At 44.9% G+C, this 24,736-nt stretch overlaps 1 protein-coding gene across 2 annotated transcripts in view; it reads right to left on the bottom strand.

The window, feature by feature from the left end:
• SHFL (shiftless antiviral inhibitor of ribosomal frameshifting) overlaps window positions 1–24,736 on the bottom strand; it is a 48,005-nt gene that overhangs the window by 8,541 nt on the left and 14,728 nt on the right. For both annotated transcript variants that reach the window (XM_077262071.1, XM_077262072.1), the window contains exons 2-8: window positions 16,152–16,293; window positions 13,753–13,802; window positions 11,477–11,518; window positions 9,153–9,182; window positions 5,463–5,618; window positions 3,708–3,811; window positions 2,877–3,025 (exon numbers count right to left, since the gene is read on the bottom strand). In XM_077262071.1, the coding sequence (XP_077118186.1) occupies window positions 2,877–3,025; window positions 3,708–3,811; window positions 5,463–5,618; window positions 9,153–9,182; window positions 11,477–11,518; window positions 13,753–13,802; window positions 16,152–16,293 (673 nt within the window). The remainder of the gene's footprint in view (window positions 1–2,876; window positions 3,026–3,707; window positions 3,812–5,462; window positions 5,619–9,152; window positions 9,183–11,476; window positions 11,519–13,752; window positions 13,803–16,151; window positions 16,294–24,736) is intronic.

Genomic DNA, 24,736 nt, shown 5'->3' with positions numbered 1-24,736 from the left:
AATTTGGCCCTGGATTTCCTAAATGAATTTTCTGCTCTGTGAAGGAGAAGTTGGCGAAGATGAAGGCGCGCAGTAGAGAGATTAGAAAATAGCTGGGCGGAGGGATTCGCCTTATGGCGAGACTCCAATCGAGCCACTTCAGCTAAGGCAGATTGAAGATTTAAATTGTATTTACGTTTAGCTGTCGCAGCCATTTTAATAAAAAGGCCACGAGCTACTGCCTTATGAGCGAACCAAAGGGAGTCATCGCGTACTTCCGCCGAATCATTAAAGGCAAAGAATTCTTGCAGAGAATTCTCAATTAGAGTAGAGTTCGCCTGCTCAGGTAGAAGGTGGTTATTAAGACGCCAGTGTGAAGGGGGCCTGATAGCAAGAGGGTCTTTCAGAGTAATGGACACTGGTGCATGATCAGACCAAGTAATATTACCTATATTCGCAGAAATACAATGGGGAAGGGCCACATCATTTACTAAGATATAATTAATTCTACTATAGGAGCCATGACAAGGGGACCAAAACGTATAGTCTCTCTCATTACAATGAAGATATCTCCAAATATCATGAAGATTACAGGAATTAATCAACTGCGCCGCCTCACCCCTAGAAAAAGAGGCTGACGAGCAATCTAGAATCCTGGATACTGGGATATTAAAGTCTCCGGCAATTAATTTGTAACCATGCTGACAAGTACCTGGTGTTTGAAAAAAGTTATTCAAAAACCTAATCTGACCAAAATTTGGGCCGTACACAGAGGCGATAGTGTAAGGGGTATTATTTAATAAACATAAAATTATAATGTATCTGCCCAAAGGGTCAACTATAGAATTAATTAACTGGAAGGAGATAGCTTTGCTAAAAAAAATTGCCACCCCAGCTTTTTTTGATCCTTCATTAGCAAAAAATTGGTGGGGATACAGGTACGAGTACATTCTTATATTATCTTGTTTTAGCAAATGTGTTTCCTGTAAACATACAGTATGATATCATGCTTAGATTTAGAGATTTGACGCCAAACAAGCGATCTCTTGCCGGGGAAGTTAAGGCCATTAACATTAATAGAATATAAAGAAATACTCATAATAAACAATTATAAAAATTGCGATTAAAATATGCAAACTTATTATCAATAAAGGACTGTAAAAACGTCGTGGATTATTAAGTGATATTGATCTGAAATATGGGGAGGGAAAGGAAAGGAATGGGGGAGGGGGAAACCAAACACACAATAACCAGATATTTAAATAAAGGATCATCCAGGAAGATCCTGAGTCCAAGGTGAAAACAGCAAACAGTTCACCTAAGGGGCAAAAAGGCTGAGGAGGGCCAACCAGAAGCCAGCCTCAGCAAAAAATCAGTGGAAAGAAAAAAGAAAAGTTAAAACTATGCGGGAAAAAGGAAAAAAAATAAATTTTTCCAGCCAGGAAATGGACAAGGTTGACACTTCAGGCGACCTTCCAATCTGGAGTAATACGGCGTCTCCGGGAATTCGCACCGCCAGATTTGGGGGAAGCAGAGGCAGGAGGAGGAGCAGGAGGGTCAAAGCCCCATTGCGACAAAGTCTTGGCAGCTTGCGACGGGGTGAGACATGTGGTGATCGATCCGTCTTTCCGAATACAGAGCTTAGTTGGAAATCCCCAGCGGTACAATATACCTTTTTACCTCAGGATTGCGGTGTAAGGTAGAAACGCCCTACGTAGGGCTAGAGTTCCAGGAGATAGATCAGGGAAAACAGCAATGGATGCAAAGCGTTCAGGCAGCGACGGCTTTGCTCTCAAAGCCTGCAGAAATTCCTCTTTCATAGTAAAAAAGTGGATGCGAGCAAGTACATCTCTAGGGACCGCGGGATCTAGACCTGAGGGTTTTGGGATCCGATGTATGCGGTCAATAATGATGCCATCTTTATTATACAGCGGGAGAACAGTAAGGATAAATTCTTGTAGGAAGGCTGTTAGATCATCAGCCCCGACCGATTCAGCGATGCCTCCGAGCTTAACATTATTCCTCCTGGATCTATCCTCTAGATCCAGGGTTTTAGCATGAGTCTTGGTAGCAAGCAGTTGCAGATTATCATGAGCTTCCCACAAGTCGTTATGAGAAGCTACCAGTTCGGACATTTTATTTTCCAGGTGGTCAGTGTGGCTCCCCAACTCCTCCACCTCCCCCCTGAGCTCTGCCAGCATGGAGCGCATATCTTCTTGCAGGGAGGTCCGGAGATCTCCCAGCATATCTCTGAGCAGCGATGCTGTAACTGGGGCATCAGAGAGATCAGCCGCTGCAGTGCTAGAGGCAGAGGAGTGAGAGCCACGGCGTGCAGCCCGGGAAGATCTGGGAGACAGCGGCGCCATTTTGTGTTTCTGGGGCTGCTGTGAGGAGGCCGCAAAGAAGTCCACTATCCGCCTGGAGGGATCCCCTGCGCCGGATTTAGTCTTCCCCATGCACTCACCGATCGGTAAGAAGAAGGTGTGGGGAGAATTAGGGGAGAAGGTGCCGTACGTGCGCTGTTATGTGCCGCTTTAGGTGTCCTGGGACCGGAGCTCCCGCGCTATGCGGCCTGCACCATCAGAAGTCAGGCCACCCCCCCTTAAAATCATTTTTCAAGCTGGTGTTATAAAGTATTCTAATTTACTGAGATAATGACTTTGGGTTTTCATTGGCCGTAAGCCATAATCATCAACATTAACAGAAATAAACACGTGGAATAGATCACTCTGTTTGTAATGACGATATATAATATAGGAGTTTCACTTTTTGTGTTGAAGAACTGAAACAAATTAACTTTTTGATGATATTCTAATTTTGTGAGAAGCACCTGTATTTTTTGCTTGTACTTACGTCATAGTGATGCGATTGCTTTATTATATTATTAGAATAATTACCTCTTCGGTTATAACAATTTTCTCCATAGCAGCTGTGAGGGTTTCGGGTTCGTGGGCCGCTGTTCCGTCGGGGAGGAAGGATTCGACTGGGTAAGACTGGAGTACCACATATGTAACATGGACATGAAAGTCCCATCTGTGAGAAGCCCCTGCAAATGGGAAAAATACTGAGTGACAACAAAAGGTTAATTCTGGCAAATGCAGCTCAGCGGACCCATGATCTTCTGATAATACGCCCTACACCTTTAGGTAATGTTTCTGGGGCAGTTTTAAATTCGTCACTTTTTTTTAACTTTAAGGGTTTGCGACCTTTGGTGCTAAAAAGTCACATAAACTGGTTAATCACAAAAAATGTGAGGAAAAATAATTTTAAAAAAAGTTTGAAAAATGAATGAAAACTTAAAAAGTGGCCACTAATAAGGAGCAAATTACTCCTATGTCTCCAGATTTTTTTCATCAAGAATAATTTTGAGCGTAGGCAATCACATGGCGAGGAGGCTTCTGCCGGCGTACACTTACATTTTAGGTTGCCGATACCTTTCTACCTTAACGTAGACAGGACATAAAATGAAAATGATTATATTGTCTGTGCACCACTAGAGGGAGCTAAAGAGCAGAGTGAATACAGCTCACACACTGAAGTCTATAGTAACACAGAATGCAATAGCTCCCTCTAGTGGTGGCTTACAAGCTCTCACAACTCAATTAAGGCTACAGAAGGCAAACGGAGCAATTTTTATTAATGAAACCAAATTGCAAAAATTATTTTTAAAGAAGAAAAAACAAACAAAAAAAACCTTTTAGTACAGGAAATATTAGGGGTTTTCTTACTTGAATGTGCGATTGCAGTTACGACAGTGGAACTCGGCAAACCCCCACATCTTGTCATGAGGAACGGGGTCGTATTTTTTGCGACAGCTGTGACACTTGGACACCTAAATAAACGAAGGGACAGCGTTTAATCTGGCATAACCCTGTTCTTTTAACTCCTTCCTGACATACACGGGCAGCGCATGTGGGGTGCGGGTTTATGGAGGATGCACAGCAGCTGAACTCCTGCTGCGTCACACGGCTGGGACCTGCCTCTAACAGCGTCGACCAGAGTGATCTCCGATTGCTGCTGTTTAACCACTTAAATGCCACAGTCGCACCAAAGTATTGCATTATACTGTATAATCGATCAAAATTCCAAGTAAGGCAAAATTGCAAAAAAAAAAAAGCTTATTATTTTGCATCCTGAGCTGACATTTTCATTGATACGATCGCCTTTAATCGCCTTTTTTGCAGTGGTTCACCGTCCTATAAACCTATAATTGTGGCATTTCCATTTTTTTTCTGATCACGGCGTTTACCGATCAGGTTAATTAATTTTATATTTTTATAGATCGGCCTTTTACGGATGTAACAATACCAAATATGTGCATTTTTTTTGTTAATTTTATATGGGAAAACGGGGGTTGACTTGTAGTTTTATAAAAAAAAAAAAAATTAAGTTTTTTTTTTATCACTGTTATTAATAGTCCCCTTACGGGACTTGAACTTACGATCATCTGATCGCTTGTACTATCAGGTGATCGTAAGTTCAAGTCCCGTAAGGGGACTAATTAATAACAGTGATAAAAAAAAACTTAAAAATACATTATAAACAGCAATACCAGAGCACAGCTATGTATAGCAAAAAAAAAATCATGGTCTCTTAGGAAAGAAAGCCATGGGCTAGTATTTACAAGAGAAAGTCATCATATGTTAGAGCAGATGATGGCTGAATATCACAGCCATCATCTGCTGGGAAACATGCGGGTTCAGTTAGTTAGGGAGCTGGCATATGGCGTAACTGTACATCATATGTCGGGAAGAAGATAAATACTTTTATACTTTGATAGATCGGACTTACCAAATATGTTTAATTTTTATAGTATTTAATTTATTTATTTTTGAATGGAGAAAAGAAGAGATTAATTAAACTTTTTTTTTTTTTTTCTTTTTTAACAATTTTGTTCTTAAATTTGTACTCAATTTTTTTTAGTCCCCCTAGGGAACTTAAACCTTTAAAAGTTTGATCACTTGTGCTATGTACTCCAATACTACAGGATCACAGTATAAAGTGAAAGTGATGTTATCCAATGATGCCGAGTTTGTGCCTAGACTTCACAGGAGGACGAAATCGGCAGCCATGGGGGGGCCCTGAATGCCATGTGTAACCCATCGGCTCCCTCAAGATAATTCAGGCAATTTCTATGCCAGTGATTGACAATAGCAGTGAAATGCTTCAACAGCTGCGATTGGAGGTAGCTCTGGTCGCTGCTGTTAGAAGCGGATGCCGGCTGTGAAATACAGCTGATGTCTGCTTGGTATAGAGTGGAATCGGCTGTATACACCTCTACATGTGATCTATGCCGAAAATGTACGTCACAGAGTGATAAGGGGGTAAATTTTACAAATTAATTCAAAATTTGTATAGAAGATGAGCAGCTCTCTCTTCCTCTCTACCAGCGGAAACTCTCAGCACGACCATAACTCGACCATCAATAACAAAGCATCGACTCTAGAGAAAGGTCCCTCGAGTAAGAGTATTATAACGCTTGCCTCCTTCCGCTGAGGAACTCGTCTCCACCACATCTTGTCACAGTCTTTGCACGCAAACTGTCTGTCGTTGGAAGGAATCCGGTTTTCGGAGGCGTTGTTAAACATCTTCAGATTTTTCTCCGTCAGGGGCAAACACTTCAATCTTGCAGCAAGGTCCTGGGAATATATTGTTCTATCAGTGCATAAGTCCAAGGATCGCTCGGTATACGAGGGGGGATCGAAAACGTTTTTACATTAAAAGTCATCGTTTCCCATCATGCCATGCACGGTAGCGTTATCCCTTATGTGAGGCGCTGCAACGGTCGACCTCCATAGATAGCATAGAACCGTACATCTCACGAAAGGGGAAACATAGTAGGGTGTGTCTGGCCATACACTTAGGTGACCATGTTAGGTGCTCGGGTACAGTGCGCCAACGCGGGAGCTTCCCTTTATTAGTGACGCGTCTGCCTGGTTAAAACACCTAAAGATGGAACTAACTCGCTCTCATACAACGTATGAAAAAAAAAATTGAGTTACTGACACTTTTTCTTTTAAAGGGTTATTCTCAACATCTTAAATGGTTAAAATTGCAAAGTTCAATTTTGCAATTTACTAGTTATTAAAAATCCTCTCTGGATTTTTAATTTTGTTGTGCACTGCTGAATGCCAAGGTCACCAGCCACCACTGCAGTCTATCAGAGGTGGCAAAAGCTGGAAGCATACAAACTCTAACCAATACAGCTTATGAGATGAGCGCTGCTCTGAAGCTTCCAGGATCGCTGCTCCTCTGATAATGCAGAAGCAAAGCTCTCTACGCTTGGAGCATTGGAGATCGCACAGTTCACGCAGACGGCGCCAGTCCGAACTGTAAATCAAGCAGGAGTGATGTTCCCCAGCAAACAGATATCCAGAAGGCAAAGGAGCGGTGCACTCCCGCAGAAGATGTTGAAAAAACACTTTTAAGGCAGACCTAGCAAAGTGCAGCCGGCGGGTCACATCTGCCTATTTGGCTGCTTCTTTCCAGGAGCAAAACAGCCAAACGGCTGGAAATGATGGAATACCGCACCATGCACCTGCCTGCCGCCCGTCGCCTCGTCAGGATGCAGGTATAGCTGAATACAATGGTGGAGGAAGGAGCTGTCGACTCCCTGCTTCACTATTCAGCCTGTGCGCCTGAGCCTCAGTACAGCAGGTGTGACATCACTAGATCTGGCCTGCAGCAAAGAGTTAAGTCAACACAAAGAGGAGCAGCGCATCAGAAAAGGGTGATGTGAGCGTATCAGGGGAACAGGGTGATGTGAGTGCATCAGGGGAACAAGGTGATGTGAGCACATCAGGGGAACAGGGTGATGTAAGTGCATCAGGGGAACAGGGTGATGTGAGCACATCAGGGGAACAGGGTGATGTGAGCGCATCAGGGAAACAGGGTGATGTGAGCACATCAGGGGAACAGGGTGATGTAAGTGCATCAGGGGAACAGGGTGATGTGAGTGCATCAGGGGAACAAGGTGATGTGAGCGCATCAAGGGAACAAGGTGATGTGAGCGCATCAGGGGAACAAGGTGATGTGAGCACATCAGGGGAACAGGGTGATGTAAGTGCATCAGGGGAACAGGGTGATGTGAGTGCATCAGGGGAACAAGGTGATGTGAGCGCATCAGGGAAACAGGGTGATGTGAGTGCATCAGGGGAACAGGGTGATGTGAGCGCATCAGGGGAACAGGGTGATTGAGTGCATCAGGCGAACAAGGTGATGTGAGCGCATCAGGGAAACAGGGTGATGTGAGCACATCAGGGAAACAGGGTGATGTGAGCGTATTAGGGAAACAGGGTGATGTGAGCGCATCAGGGGAACAAGGTGATGTGAGCACATCAGGGGAACAAGGTGATGTGAGCACTTCAGGGGAACAAGGTGATGTGAGCACATCAGGGGAACAGGGTGATGTGAGCACATCAGAGAAACAGGGTGATGTGAGCGCATCAGGGGAACAGGGTAATGTGAGCGCATCAGGGGAACAGAGTGATGTGAGCACATCAGGGAACAGGGTGATGTGAGCAGATCAGGGTGATGTGAGCACATCAGGGAACAGGGTGATGTGAGCGCATCAGGGGAACAAGGTGATGTGAGCACATCAGGGGAACAGGGTGATGTGAGCGCATCAGGGGAACAGGGTGATGTGAGCGCATTAGGGGAACAGGGTGATGTGAGCGCCATCAGGGGAACAAGGTGATGTGAGCACATCAGGGGAACAGGGTGATGTGAGTGCATCAGGGGAACAATGTGATGTGAGCACATCAGGGGAACAGGGTGATGTGAGCGCATCAGGGGAACAGAGTGATGTGAGTCATTTTCGTTTTAATTGTAAGTCAGTACTTTGGGGTTGAAACTTGGGGGTAAGCCATCATACTGAGTTGGGAAGCTGTGGCGGCAATATACTGTGTTAGAGGGCATAATACTTTGTGGGGGGACAGTGAGGGTATCATACTGTGTTGGGGGGCTGTGTGGGTATCATACTGTGTGGGGGCTGTGAGGGCATCATACTGTGTGGGGTGCTGTGGGGGAATCATGCTGTGCTGGGGACTAATAGTACATCTATACTTTTTATATATACGTAAAGGGGTGTTTTTAAATTTTTTTAATAGGTTAGACAGGATGAAAATAAGCAAGTTTGAAATTGACTGCTTTTTCTATCTGGTGTCATTCTCTTGTAATCATAATTTTTATTTCTATAGAACCAACATATTCCACAGCACTTTACAGTTAAGTAGAGACATGTACAGACAATAAAAACAATATAACGTAACGCATTTCAACAGTTACAGGAGAATTGAGAGCCCTGCTTGCAATGAGAACTTTTATATTTTATAGTGTACAGCTCATATCCATGGAGCCCGATCTCTAGGGCCTGGCCCAGAGGAGAGGTAGGGGTTAACTCAACATCCCAGTCAGCTCTCTCCAGCCCCTTGATTTCTATACAGCAGCTATCAGCTCACTTCCCTCTGATCTTCCACAGTTGTAAATCGCCAGCCTGGCAGCTTTCACATCAGGACTGATAATCACTGTTCTCACTGTCCAGCTGTGTGATTGTTCGAATGCCCTTTTATCTCTATGTGTCAATACAGTGATAGTGTGAGAACAAACCACAGATAACTGAATGTATTCTAGCAGATCTTGTGCTGAGCTTTATAATTCTACTAATATTACAGCTCTACTATTCACCAGAGCTGTCACTCAAGGAGGAGAGCCCGCCCACCCAGAAACCAGGAAGTAAGGAGACTGCATAGGTCAGAGCTGCTCAAGAGACAACTTGTGAATACCACTTTAAGACGGAATAACAGGCCCATTAGGATTTATTACCTTTAGAAAAAGCAGTAAAATATATGACTTTGATTAGCTGGTACTGATAAGAATACAAGTTACAATAAGCCTGCATTCACAGTGGCAGCGAGGTGACAAACAATTCATTTCAATATTAAATGTTAAAATTAATATCGCCAATCGACTTGTATATATTGGATTGGAACTCGCAGGTTAACAGGTCGAATTAAGCTCATGTCATTGGAGCTTAACCCTTAACACTGTAATTTTGTGAAAAATATTGACTGTCCCTTTAAAGCTAAAAGTGAACTGTTGGAGCGATCGTCCAAATTTACATATAAATTACACATCCAATCTATGATAAATTATCACAGTATCATGAATTTTACCTTTATATCCTTGTCAGAGCCCAAATCTCCCTAAAATGGAAAAACAGATCATTATACAAAATCAATAATGATACAAGAGATACCGTGTAAGGCCTGTCCCACACGTCCAGATAATTCCGGTACCGAAAAAATCGGTACCGGAGTTATCCGTGTCCGTGAGCTCACGTAGGCCATCCGTGTGGCACACGTGCGGCACACGTGTGCCGCCCGTGTGCCGCCTGGGTACCACACGGAGCGTGCAGGAGACAGTGCTAGAGATAAGCGCTGTCCCCCCCACGTGGTGCTGAAGCCGCCATTCAGATCTTCTCTGCAGCAGCGTTTGCTGTAGAGAAGATATGAATAATCCTTTTTTTTTTTTTTTTTGTTTCTCGTGTTTAACATAAAGATCCATGTCCCAACCCCCCTCCCACCCCCTGTGCGCCCGCCCGCTGTTATTAAAATACTCACCCGCCTCCCTCGCTGCTTCCTGTCCTGGCCGCACCTTCTACTGTATGAGCGGTCACGTGGGGCCACCGATTACAGTCATGAATATGCGGCTCCACCTCCCATAGGGGTGGAGCTGCATATTCATTTCTGTAATTGGCGGCCCCACGTGACCGCATACAGGAGAAGCTGCGGCCAGGACAGGACACTGCGAGGGAGGCGGGTGAGTATTTTAATAACAGCGGGCGGGCGCAGAGGGGGTGGGAGGAGGGTGGGGACATGGATCTTTATGTTAAACATGAGAAACAAAAAAAAAAGGATTATTCATATCTTCTCTACAGCAAACGCTGCTGCAGAGAAGATATGAATGGCGGCTTCAGCACCACGTGGGGGGGACAGCGCTTAATGTAGCGCTGTCTCCTGCACGGCACACGGACTGTACACGGATAACGTCCGTGTGCAGTACGTGTTTTACACGGACCCATTGACTTTAATGGGTCCATGTAATCCGTGCGCTCCCACGAACACTGACATGTCTCCGTGTTTGGCACATGGAGACACGGTCCGCAAAAAATCAATGACATCTGCACAGATGCATTGATTTCAATGTGTCTACGTGTGTCAGTGGCTCCGGTACGTGAGGAAACTGTCACCTCACGTACCGGAGCCACTGACGTGTGAAACTGGCCTAACGTGTCACCTTTCTAGAGTTTGTCTTGTTTAGAAAAAACATTTTCAAAGGTTCATTTTATGTTCCCAAAAAGAGGTTTCACTCATTTATACATCAAGATCTCTGCAGGAGTCAGTCTATTCATGTACTGCAAAGTTATACATTTTTAACGCCACTAGTGTAATACCTATTTTTACCTGCGGGGGCACCGCAGGGAAATGAAACACTTGCTGCTAGATTCCACTTCAGATTATATCTGATCTCTATGGGGATCTAAGCAGTGAAAAAGCCTGTCATCTGCTAATATAGAATAAATAAAAGCAACTGCGGGCGCTGCACACAGTGTATTAACACTGATAGTCCTACTGCTGCAGATAAACGGACATAACTACCAAAAAAGTCCGATATGAAGTGAACAAACACCAAGAATCAATATATATATATATATATCTGCGCTGTAGTTTACAAAGGTCTCCTTTGTAAACTACAGCGCAGATATATATATATATATATCATCTGCTAATATACACCAAAAAAACCCCTACTCAAAGTAGTTTGAAAGTTTACACAAAGTGCTAAGTAGCATATCAGGGCATGTGTAGAAAAAGGGAAGAAAAATAGTACAGCTATGGTGTTAAGGTGTGACTAAAAGAGGACCTTTCACCATTATTTTACTCCTGCTGATCCCTCGAAAATGTATTTTTTTTGTTATTTTTAAATCTGTTATACGGTGTCTTTTTCCAAAGGAGGTGTGGATCACAGGATCCTCTGGGGCGTGTCTTTAGGCTGCTCAGCATTATTACCCTGTGAGCCACGCCCCTTTGTATAAACTATAAAAAGTAGCACTGAATAAAAAGGCTCATATCTCTAAAACCGTATGGCGCATTTTAAAAAGGCAAGAACCAAAATACTCAGGGGAGAAGGGAGAATAAAATAGAAAAAATGGACATGCTTGACCTGGTCACAGGTCCTCTTTAATTAAAGATTTTCTTCTATGAGTAGTCACAACTCCCACAATGCACCGTCCTAAATTACAGGCGAGTCTTCTTTTAAGGCACAAGAGTTATGTATCTGTGTAGATCTGAGTCGGGACATTTCAGTCCCACGTACCGGGGTGGTATATTAGTATGAGTTTATGTAAGTCATAGGGGTACCATTGACTAATATGACATCTCACATACACAATATCACCAAAACAAGGGCAGCTGCCAACGACAGGCACAAGGTTTACCTTTGGTACGTCGCCGTCCTTCTTCATTTTATTGATCACATTCTGAAAGAGCAGAAAAGTATCATCACTATAACGTTATCTTAGCACAAAACCAAAAAGTCAGAATAAGGGCGAATGTTCTCCCTGAAGCCACAGACCAGTGGTGGAATTGATGGAAATTGTTGGATCTCCTATGTCCATCTTTTTATATGAGGCCACTTTTTGGATTGTAGGCCTGAAGAATAAATCAGAGGAGACCTAGTACAGATCACACATGGAAGGAACCATAGAGAACTCTGAAATTACCAGGATAAGTTTATAAATGATTGACACTTGCTAACTCGATGACACTGGCCCACCAGGGCTATGGCAAATTGATAAAATAGAAGGACAAATAAGGTATGTTTATGGTTGTTCTGTGGAGAGACCCTTAGACCTCTTTTTTTGTCTCTCTCAATTGACCTTTATTTTGTCTATTTGTTGGATAAATTTTGGATCCGTATATCAGTTGTTTTTCACGTCTGAAAAAAATTATTAGAGGTTTTTCAAATCTTCTTCTATCAAAAAAAGTGGACAATGCTTGAATGAACAGAGATGGAAGAATCGTTCTGTAACTAATCTAATTTTGTTACGAATTTCACCCAAATTTTCTATTCTAGACAACCTGAAATTTTGGGGATTTGATTCACACGAATACAGCAAAATGGGGCCATTTTTGCAATCTATCTTTCTGATAACACAGAGTCTGCAGACTTTATACACAGCTCTGGCAAAAATTAAGAGACCACTGCAAAATGTTCAGTTTGTCTGATTTTTCTCTTTATAGGTATATTTTTGAGTAAAATGTAAATTTTTTCTTTTATTCTATAAACCTCTGACAACAGGTCTCCGAAGTTCTAAGCAATAAATTTTGTATTTTATTTCTGACAAAGAAAAATGGTCAAAATAAAAAATTTAAAAAGGGCTTTCAGACCTAAATAATGCAAAGAAAACAAGTTCATAATCATTTAGAAACAACAATACTAATGTTTTAACTCAGGAAGAGTTCAGAAATCAATATTTTGTGGAATAACCATGATTTTTAATCACAGCTTTCATGTGTCTTGGCATGCTTTCCACCAGTCTTTCACACTGCTTCTGGCACAAAAATGTAAGCAGTTCTTCTTTGCTTGATGGCTTGTGACTATCCATCATACTCTTGATTACATTCCAGAGCATTTCAATGGACTTCAGATCTTGAGATTGGGCTGTCCATGACAGGGATTTAATGTGGTGGTCTCTTAGTTTTTGCCAGAGCTGTATATGTACCGTATATACTCGTGTATAAGCCGAGATTTGCAGCACATTTTTTTGTGCTGAAAACGCTGCCTACGGCTTATACACAAGTCAATTGTCCAGAACGCTGGCGGGGGAGGGGGAGCGGCGGAGCAGCTGGCGGCTGTGGCACAGTGACAGCTGCAGCCGCCGGCTAACAGAAGGCATCATACTCACCCTCCGTCGCTGCATCTCCGTCCCCGCATCTCTGTTGTCCCGGTGCCAGCAGCTCTCCTCTTCTGAGCGGTCACGTGGTACCGCTCATTAAGGTAATGAATATGTCCGCGTCTCCACTCCCATAGGCGTGGAGCGCATATTCATTACTTTAATGAGCGGTACCACGTGACCGCTGAGCAGAGGAGAGGAGAGCTGCTGGCACCAGGACAACAGAGATGCAAAGACTGAGATGCGGGCGCGAGGAGGGTGAGTAGGGGGGGGATGTGAGCCATGCATACAACCATGGCACGGGGGAGCCGAGCCATGGGGGACCGGGGGAGCCGAGCTATGAGGGACTGGGGGAGCCGAGCCATGAGGGACCGGGGGAGCCGAGCCATGCGGGACCGGGGGAGCCGAGCCATGCGGAACCTGGTGGGCCGAGCCATGCGGACCGGGGGAGACGAGCATACAACAGGGGAAGCCACACATACCAGGACAGGACGGGGGAGCCACATACAGGACAGGGGGAGCCACATACCAGGACAGCGACGGAGGGAGCCACGCACAGCAGGACAGGATGGGGGAGCCACATACCAGGACAGGACAGGGGAGCCACATAACAAAACAGGACAGGACAGGGGGAGCCACGCATAGCAGGACAGGGATGAGAGGACAATGCATACCCGGCTTATACTCGAGTCAATAAGCTTACCCAGTTTTCAGTGGCAAAAGTAGGTGCCTCAGCTTATATTCGGGTCGGCTTATACTCGAGTATATACGGTATGTAATTCTTTGATGGAATGTACAGAGTGTATAACATGTCTCACCATCGCCACCTTGTCTTTTTTTAAATTGCTTCTCTCCTCTTGATCAAAGTCTATAAAGGAAATAAAGGAGAAAAATTAATGGACATGTGTATGGGAACACCAACAAGAGCGGAAGATAATGTGAGGAAGGGTCTAATCCCCCAAGACATTGTAAATGGGACACTGGGCTGTGTCGGGGAATAGAGAGCAGCGAGCTGTGTCGGGGAATAGAGGGCAGCGGGCTATGTCGGGGAATAGAGGGCAGCGGGCTGTGTCAAGGAATAGAGGGCAGCGGGCTGTGTCAAGGAATAGAGGGCAGCGGGCTGTGTCGGGGAATAGAGGACAGAGGGCTGTGTCGAAGAAAAGAGGGCAGCGGGCTGTGTCAAAGAATAGAGGGCAGCGGGCTGTGTCGGGGAATAGAGGGCAGCGGGCTGTGTCAAGGAAAGAGGGCAGCGGGCTGTGTCGGGGAATAGAGGGCAGCGGGCTGTGTTGGGGAATAGAGGGCAGCGGGCTGTGTCGGGGAATAGAGGGCAGCGGGCTGTGTCGGGGAATAGATGGCAGCGGGCTGTGTCGGGGAATAGAGGGCAGCGGGCTGTGTCGGGGAATAGATGGCAGCGGGCTGTGTCGGGGAATAGAGGGCAGCGGGCTGTGTCGGGGAATAGAGGGCAGCGGGCTGTGTCGGGGAATAGAGGGCAGCGGGCTGTGTCGGGGAATAGAGGGCAGCGGGCTGTGTCGGGGAATAGAGGGCAGCGGGCTGTGTCGGGGAATAGATGGCAGCGGGCTGTGTCGGGGAATAGAGGGCAGCGGGCTGTGTCGGGGAATAGATGGCAGCGGGCTGTGTCGGGGAATAGAGGGCAGCGGCCTGTGTTGGGGAATAGAGGGCAGCAGGCTCTGTCTGGGAATAGAGGGCAGCAGGCTGTGTCGGGGAATAGAGGGCAGCGGCCTGTGTCGGGGAGTAGAGGTCAGCCAGCTGTGTCAGGGAATAGAGGGCAGCGGGCTGTGTCGGGGAATAGAAGGCAGCAGTCTGTGTCAGGGAATAGATGACAGCAGTCTGTGTCGGGGAACAGAGGGAAGCAGTCTGTGCAGGGGAATAGAGGGCAGCGGGCTGAGTCGGGAAAAAGAGGGCATCAGTCTAAGTCAGGGAATAGAGGGTAGCATGCTAAGTAGGGGGACAGAGAGTAGTAGGCTATGTCAGGGGATAGAGGGTAGTAGGCTACGTCGGGGGATAGAGGGCAGCGGCCTTAGTTGTGGAATAGCGGGCAGCAGGCTATGTCTGGGAATAGAGAGCAGCGGCCTGTGTCGGGGAATAGAGGGCAGGGGCCTGTGTCAGGGGGATAGAAGGCAGCAGCCTGTGTTGGGGGAGAGAGGGCAGCGGGCTGTGTCAAGGAATAGAGGGCAGCGGGCTGTGTCGGGGAATAGAGGACAGCGGGCTGTGTCGAAGAAAAGAGGGCAGCGGGCTCTGTCAAAAAATAGAGGGCAGTGGGCTGTGTCAGGGAATAGAGGGCAGCAGGCTGTGTCGGGGAATAGAGGGCAGCGGCCTGTGTCGGGGAATAGAGGGCAGCGGTCAGTGTCGGGGAGTAGAGGGCAGCCAGCTGTGTCGGGGAATAGAGGGCAGCGGGCTGTAACAGGGAATAGCGGGCAGCGGGCTGTGTCGGGGAATAGAGGGCAGCAGGCTGTGTCGGGGAATAGAGGGCAGCAGTCTGTGCAGGGGAATAAAGGGCAGCGGGCTTAGTCGGGAAAAAGAGGGCATCAGTCTAAGTCAGGGAATAGAGGGTAGCAGGTTAAGAAGGGGGACAGAGAGTAGTAGGCTATGTTAGGGGATAGAGGGTAATAGGCTACATCGGGGGATAGAGGGCAGCGGCCTTAGTTGTGCAATAGAGGGCAGCAGGCTATGTCTGGGAATAGAGGGCAGTGGTCTGTGTTGGGGAATAGAGGGCAGGGGCCTGTGTCGGGGGGATAGAGGGCAGCAGCCTGTGTTGGGGGAGAGAGGGCAGCGGTTTGTGTCAGGGAATAGGGGGCAGTGGGTCTGTGCCAGGGAATAGAGGGCAGCAGTCTGTGTCGTGGAATAGAGGGCAGCAGGCCATGTCGGGAAATAGAGGGCTGCAGGCTCTGTGAGGGGATAGGGGGCAGTAAGCTGTGTCGGGGAATAGGGGGCAATGGCTGTGTCAGGGAAAAAAAGCGTAGTTGGGCGATAGAGGGCTGCAGCCGTGTGAGGGGGATGAGGGAAGCGGGCTAAGTGGGGGGACAGATGGAAGCGACTGTCAGGGGCATAGGGGTCAGCAAGCTGTGTTCAGGATAGATGGCCGCTGGCTGTCTATCACAAGGGTCACTAAGCGGTAGTCATGTTCATAAATCAACTAAGAAACATCTGGAAGAATACTATAAATGAGGCAGCAGTGACCTTGATGACCCTCTCTTACCATTGAGTTCATCCTTGCACAAAATGATCCGTTGGCACACCTGGGCATGATTGTTTGCAAATTTTCTCATCAGCAACACCGCCGTCTCTATCGGGACATTGCCATGAAATTTTTCTCGAAGGCGGCGGACACTCTTCTCCAACTGGGGGTACAATACAGGACACACAAGGTTACTACCACCATGGTGTAAGATCATCATTTACCTCTTTTTTGTGTGTGTGTGTGTGTGCGCACCATTATAATGTTCTGGGAGAGTTTTTCCTGCATTCGTATGTAAAAGCACATGGTGGAGTCACCAAATGACAGGCGGAAGCGGCGGTCTAACTGAGGTCTGCTCTGTTGACTAATGCAGAACTGTTATGATGGCATAACGTTTTTATTGGGAACGGTTCTTACCGTTGCGGTGCTCGGCAGCTGTTTGCATTGTGAGAGTAAACACACCTGGTTCCAGCACTTGGCGGTGGCAGACGAAGCCGAGACACTTTCCTGCTTGGCACATGCCAGAACTACTACAAGGGATACGTAACAATAGCCTATAACTAATGCAATCCATAAGATACCTTGAATCTAACACACCGACACTGCAGGATCAATAGTTGTCTAGTTTAGGAAACCCAATCTTTTGCGACTGTGCCGCCTCGGTGTGGCCAAAAGGTCGACCTACCGGTAGAAAGTAGCAGGGCTGTGGAGTCGGAGTCGTGGAGTTCGGAGCCCATTTTGGTGGAGTCGGAGTCATGGAAATTGAGGAGTCGGAGTCGGAGGTTTGGCTTAAAGACTCCACAGCCCTGGAAAGTAGCACCTGCAAACTCATGCGCTGATTGCCTACACTTGTGGTCTTTTTTTCAGTGTATTTTTTTTAAGGCCACAAGTGTTTGTTTTTTTTCAAATAAAACTGTTTGAATGAATAACCGTCTTTGTTGCCCCTAGCAACCAATCAGAACTCACCTTTCCATTTTTTAAACAGCTCTGATAGAATGTTAACTGCCCTGGAATTGGTTACTATAGGCAACGAAGATGGCAGCCGGTTGGAGAAATCTACCTCCACATTAGAAATCATGTGATTCGTAGATTCCTCTTACAAACACAGGATTTGTAATCAGAAAAAACACAGCAAAAAACTCCTAAAAACACACCATGAGCAAAAAGGGTCTAAAGAAAAAAAAAATGCCGCAAACTGCATAAAAAACACCTACACTAGATTGTCCTAAGTTGTAAGAAAAACTGCACCGACCCAAAAAACAACAAACAACAGTTTAAAAAAATCATTCGAGAAGAGTTATCAAAACTGCCTAAAATAAAAAAACAGGGTAACCAATCACAGAGAAGCTTTAATTTTATCAGAACTGAGCTCTAATTGGTTGCTCTGGCTAACAAAGTTTTTCTTTTAGATAGATGTGATGAATGTGATATGTAAAAAAAAAAAAAAAAAAAGGCCAAGAAAAAAGCAGTAAAAAAATGCTATATGTGAGGGCACCCTCAGGCATTGTCATTGCGTACAGGGCGTGGGAAACCACAGAATCATTTGCCTTGGGCGCCAAATTCTATGGGGATGAAACATTTCAGGCAAGGGTTAAGGCTAGGGCTAGAATTAGGAACTTGAGAAAAAAACACAAAAACAAATAAAAAGTAAAAATAAAAATATTTAAAAAAATGTATAACTTTCATTTTTAACACTTGATTTCAGAAAAAAAAGCAGAAAACGAGAGGGCCTAAGGGCAAACTATAATTACATCAGCATTTTCTTAAAATACAGTACTTGTGCTAGGGGCGGCTGGATACGTATTTCAATAATGGAAAGGTGGAAAGGACTCAGGTAACCAAAATACTTGACTTGCCCCAATCGCAGGGCCTGGCAACCACGCTATGCCGATTCCCTAAAGAAATTATAAGTTAATGGAGGGAAGTCCCCATCTTATTAGGGTTGCTAAAAAAAAAAGCATTCCACACACAAAAAGACCAGGCACATCCATATTACATAAACCACTGATTTCAATAGCAAAAATGTCATACTTCATCCCACCTGTGGGAGTGCTGCAGGGAAACGGGACACTCGCTATTGTGAGGGAAGCATAGATTGTGAATGCTCTGGGCCTGTTTTATCAGCAAGCATGTAAAAGGGTTAACCCCGTTATATCCATCCAGTATTTAACAGCAAAATGGAGGGGCGGAGATGAGCCAACAGTAATTGTTTATTCTTGGCGGAGGTCAAGCTATTCTTCGTACTGAGCCAAAATCCCAGCTGTTTACATATGGACAAGGACACTGCCAAGGAGGAACCACAACAGTCTACAAGAGACACAAAACATCTGAAGGACTACTATTGTAGAGAGCAACGCCGAGGTTCTCCATGCACAGTATATACTCATGGCTAGGTACTACTGTATATAACACCTGCATAACGCTACGTAAAGATGTAAAAGAGTGCAAACTTAATTCCCACGGTCATATTCTGGCTAGTTCACATGATGCAATAGCATAAAGCAGTTGCATTACGACATATTTTTAATACTGATCTTGGATCCCATGGGGGTATAAACAAACCATGATTGTAACATCCCTGGTGGTCTACGGTAGTGGAGGATTTAAATGTTTTTATTGTCTCTATGATAACCCACTTGATTCCTAGACTTCCTGATACCCCTTTCATCTGCCCCTCATACAAAAAAAAAACCTAGGAGGTATGAAAATGTTAAATAATGCTTTAGGCATGATTGAAGATGGTGAATAGATTATTGAATTATCCACGGTCGTCTAAGATGTGAAGGAGTAAGTTGTTCCTGTTGTCTCTATGGTCAGCAGTGGTTGAGGAAGGATAGCCCTAAAATTCTCCTTGACGCCAAGGTTCTTTGATGCCCCATCCCTTCTGCTTTTGGTGGCACCAATATGTTGCATAAAGCTTTAGGCTAGATTTAGGATGGTGAAGGGTGTAATGAGGTCTCGTATCTAAAGGAAGGATAATTCTACAATCCACCTTGATACAAAGCGTTCCTGTTGCACTATCCCCTTCGCCCCCCCCATATAAATTGCCTGGTGGCACCAATATGTTACATAATGATGGGTTAACGGAAACCTCCCTGTGGTCAAAGGTAGTGAAGGAGTTGTTTCCTTTGTCTCTGTGAACAGAAGAAGGCTTAAAAGTGTTGTCCACTACATTGATAAAAAATCTTTAGAAAAAAATCATCATCGGATTGGCGGGGGGTCCGATACCCAATAATTCAAAATAATAGGTGCTGAGTTGCCGATCATAGCAGCAGCCACTACACAGTAAACAGGTAATATTTTCAATTTTCAAGTCATGCAAAAATGCAGGCGATCATCCGACGAACAAGCAAAACACTTGCTCATCAAGTAACCAGGTCGATTACGCCAGTGTAAAAATCATCCAGATTAGCGGCACAACGCCGGATGTAAATGGGAAATGTGCCGCCAACAACGTGATGCTGTTTGGAGACAGATCAATCGTTTTACCCCCCCGTCGGTTTTTGGCAGCCGGTGTACACAAGCCAGCATACGTTCGCCGATTCGTTAGACCCCTTTCACACATCAGTTTTTTGCCGTCAGTCACAATCCGCTGGCTCGACGGATCGGTCGCAGACTGTGAAAAACTGATTTGACGGATCCGTTTTTTGGATGGCTCCAACTAGCGGATCTGGCTGGATCGGAGCATGCTCAGTTAAAAAAACAGAATCCGTCGCCGGATTCCGTCATTTGACGGATCCAGCGCCATAGGCTTCCATTCTAGCAAACGACGGACGGTGACGGAACCGTCGCTGTCCGTTTTTTCGACGTACACAAGAAATGTTACTGTGTGCGTTGTCTCTGGCTGCCGGACAAACAATTTTCGAAGGATCCGGCGAACGACAGATGAAACATGAGGCCATCCGTCGCTAATACAAGTCTATGAGAAAAAAACGGATCCGGCGGCATCAGTCGCTGGATCCGTTTTTTTCAAAATTCGACGGATTGCGACTGATGGCAAAAAACAGATGTGTGAAAGTGGCCTTACTGAGCCAACATCGGCCGCCAAAATCAGACATTAGTTTTTACGTGGTCTCTGTCATCTTCAAAAGGCTTAAGTGGTTAAGGAAGAAAAGTGTTACAATCGCCCTTGACACCAGAACTTCCTAATGCCCCAAGCCCTTTCCTACCCCCCTTTCCCCATATGAACGTTGTGGAAGCACCAATATAGTACATACAGGTTTACAACAGAGTTACAGAGGTTTGGAGAAACCACTACAATTGTTGTTTGACATGATGACATCTCTAGTTGGCACAAGCCATTGTATTCCTCATGTTCTTTGCGGTCTCTGAAGCTTCAATGATCAAGGTCATACCAAACCAGAGAACTCAGTCCGGACCAAATAACCTAGGATTTACCATAAAACTTGGATGTCATCATGAAACCATATGGAGAACATGCAGATTTCATTCACAGGAATTCACAACGTTCTTCAATTTAATGTCCTGAAGCTACAAGACAAAATTAAAGGTAATTCTGGCAATCATGTGGCATCCTGGCACGTTGTACACTTAGAATTGGCATGCACGTTGCAAAACACAGACATGATGCCACACAGTGCACACATTGCATCAGCAGGAATTATCCATTCACCAATATCGTAAGCATCCTGTGCAGAGCTGAATTCTGGAAAAAAGGGTAACCCAGGAACGGTGCCCAACACAGGACACAGTAGGAACTCCTGAAACACCAACAGATCATGAAAATCCTTGAAGCATCGGGTTATGGACAATATTCCATGAATGGACACCAATTCCCTGAGCCTATATTAGGAAAAAGACTATACCCCAGAATGCCACGTGGTGTTCTACCATCTATCACCTAGGTGCACTGACAGACATACCTGACAACATTTGGGCCTTTGGGCAGTCAATTGTCCTCTGTCCTCCAACTATTAAGCACCCAAATAACATAAAGAGTACGGAGAAGATCACGGGTTCTTCGTTTCTTCCTCCAAGTTGGTAGGAATTATGATCTCATGAACTTCCTCAAAACTGAAGCTTATCTTTAACAATTTGAGCAGCTAAGTCCATGATTCATTCAAATCAGCTGACAGAAGACAAGTGTGGTGAACTCTCTTCAGAAGAACTTCTCTTCAAGACCACCATCAACGAGAAGAACCACTTTTCATGGCAATTTTGGGTAGTCATCTGACAGGGTGCCCACACACAATTGAAGAAAATTTTGTGAGGACCATGAGTATTAAATGTGTATGGAGTTTCAATCCTCAAGCTTCCAGGCAATAAGTCACTGTCAGAGGTTGGAAAGACCATATTTTGGCTAAACTACTGAAAGTGTGTAGGCATCTAGGTATCATTGTACAAGAGCTCATGCATCAACATGGTCTTCAAGAAACAGTGGTCCAGGTCCATTAAGTGGTGTATGGAAATTACTACCTAAAGTGGCCCGGGCACGGGTAATACTGGAGCTACATATGACATCAAAATGGCTGCTGGGTGTAAGTAGAATTTGTCACCATAGCCATCAGTTCTATACTGGACTTTGAGCAGAGCAATACCCCATGGCATTGGTCACCATGATTCTTTCAAATATGTCTCCATTAATGCCACTTTCGAGCTAGAAGGATCAAGGTTTCTTGCCTAGAACAAATGCCACCATTCAAATATACTCAGTTGACACCTTATAATTGTCTTATGCCAGCTCTGATCTAAATCTATGTTTCCTACAGAGTTGGATCTCAGTGGGTTCTCACAGAGGACTCAGTATCAACTGATCACATGGGTAAGAGACATAACTGCAGAAGTCAATGCCACGACTGTGCTCTCCTGCCCTGTGGAGACCTTAGGCCGGCGTCACACTTGGCGTAAGACAATACGCCACGTATTATACGTCCGTACTACGGCCGTAATACGGAGAAATGTTCCCAAAATAGTGATCCGTAGTCAGGGTGTGTCAGCGTATTTTGCGCATGGCATCCTCCGTATGTAATCCGTATGGCATCCGTACTGCGAGATTTTCGCGCAGGCTTGCAAAACCGACATCTAATGGATTTATGTGCTCAAATGTTCGGGAAAACATATATACAGTAAATATATATATATATATATATATATATATATATATATACTAGCTGTACTACCCGGCTTCGCCCGGGTTAATGACTGCTGTTAGCAAAATAGAATGTGTTAACAAAAATTTATTCTGCACACAAAAACCACAAAACAAATAGATAGAAATGTAATTATTAAAAGGCAAAAACTAAGCAAATAGAAGCATTTCACAACATATATTAGCTTTGTTATACTGAGAATGTCTTTGTTGCCTATATTAACCAATCAGAGCTCAGGTTAATTAACTGTAGCAAAATAGAAGCTGAGCTGTGATTGGTTGCTATTGGCAGCCTGATAAATCCCCAGCCAACAGGAAGCCCTCCCCCCTGGCAGTATATATTAGCTCACACATACACATAATAGACAGGTCATGTGACTGACAGCTGCCGTATTTCCTATATGGTACATTTGTTGCTCTTGTAGTTTGCTTATTAATCAGATTTTTATTTTTGAAGGACAATACCAGACTTGTGTGTGTTTTAGGGCGAGTTTTATGTGTCAAGTTGTGTGTGTTGAGTTGCGTGTGGCGACATGCATGTAGCGACTTTTGTGAGATGAGTTTTGTGTGGCGACATGCGTGTAGCAACATTTTGTGTGTTGAGTTGCATGTGACAGGTTAGTGTAGCAAGTTGTGTGCAGCAAGATTTGTGCATGGCGAGTTTTGCGCGTGGCGAGTTTTATGTGTGGTGCATTTTGAGTATGTGCAAGTTTTGTGTGAGGCAACTTTTGCATGTGGTGCAACTTTTGTACATGTGGCAATTTTTCTGTGTGTGCAAGTTTTGCATGAGGTGAGTTTTCCATGAGGTGAGTTTTGCACGTGTGGCGAGTTTTGCGTGAGCCTAGTTTTGCATATGGCGAGTTTTGCATGTAGCGAGTTTTGAGTGGTGACTTTTGTGTTTCGACTTTTATGTGGCGAGGTTGGTGTGTGTGTGTGGTGAAATGTGTGCTGAGGGTGGTATATGTGTTCAAGCACGTGGTAGTGTGTGGCGCATTTTGTGTTTGTGTTCATATCCCCGTGTGTGGTGAGTATCCCATGTCGGGGCCCCACCTTAGCAACTGTACGGTATATACTCTTTGTCGCCATCGCTCTCATTCTTTAAGTCCTCATTGTTCACATCTGGCAGCTGTCAATTTTCCTCCAACACTTTTCCCTTCACTTTTTCCCCATTATGTAGATAGGAGCAAAATTGTTTGGTGAATTGGAACGCGCGGGGTTAAAATTTCACCTCACAACATAGCCTATGACGCTCTCGGGGTCCAGACGTGTGACTGTGCAAAATTTTGTGGCTGTAGCTGCGACGGTACAGATGCCAATCCCGGACATACACACATACATACATACACACATTCAGCTTTATATATTAGATATACCTGTATGTAATCTCCTGTATATAGTATATACCTGTGTGTCATCTCACCTATATATAGTATATATCTGTGTGTCATCTCCTGTATATAGTATATACCTGTATGTCATCTCCTCCTATACATAGCATATACCTGTGTCATCTCCTCCTGTATATACTATATACCTGTAGGTAATCTGCTCCTGTATATAGTATATACCTGTGTGTCATCTCCTCCTGTATATAGTATATACCTGTATGTCATCTCCTCCTGTATGTAGTATGTACCTGTATGTCATCTCCTCCTCTATATAGTATATACCTGTGTGTCATCTCTCCTGTATATAGTATATATCTGTGTGTCATCTCCTCCTGTATATAGTATATACCTGTGTGTCATCTCCCCTGTAAATAGTATATACCTGTGTGTCATCTCCTGTATATAGTATATAGCTGTATGCCATCTCCTCCTGTATTAGCCCTCGTTCACACGTTATTTGGTCAGTATTTTTACCTCAGTATTTGTAAGCTAAAATGGCAGCCTGATAAATCCCCAGCCAACAGTAAGCCCACCCCCTGGCAGTATATATTAGCTCACACATACACATAATAGACTGGTCATGTGACTGACAGCTGCCGGATTCCTATATGGTACATTTGTTGCTCTTGTAGTTTGTCTGCTTATTAATCAGATTTTTATTTTTGAAGGATACCAGACTTGTGTGTGTTTTAGGGCGAGTTTCGTGTGTCAATTTGTGTGTGTTGAGTTGCGTGTGGCGACATGCATGTAGGGACTTTTGTGAGATGAGTTTTGTGTGGCGACATGCGTGTAGCAACTTTTTGTGTGTCGAGTTGCATGTGACAGGTTAGTGTAGCAAGTTGTGTGCAGCAAGTTTTGCGCATGGCGAGTTTTGCGCGTGGCGAGTTTTATGTGTGGTGCCTTTTGAGTATGTGCAAGTTTTGTGTGAGGCAACTTTTGCATGTGTTGCAACTTTTGTGCATGTGGCAATTTTTCTGCGTGTGGCAATTTTTCTGCGTGTGCAAGTTTTGCGTGTGGCGAGTTTTGCACGTGTGGCGAGTTTTGCATGTGGAGAGTTTTGCGCGTGGCGAGTTTTGAGCGGCGACTTTTGTGTTTCTACTTTTATGTGG

The sequence above is a fragment of the Ranitomeya variabilis genome, chromosome 5 (assembly GCF_051348905.1).
Source record: "Ranitomeya variabilis isolate aRanVar5 chromosome 5, aRanVar5.hap1, whole genome shotgun sequence".
Classification (NCBI taxonomy): domain Eukaryota; kingdom Metazoa; phylum Chordata; class Amphibia; order Anura; family Dendrobatidae; genus Ranitomeya; species Ranitomeya variabilis.
Note: the sequence above shows the minus strand (reverse complement) of the source record. Positions and strands in the feature narration are given on the sequence as shown.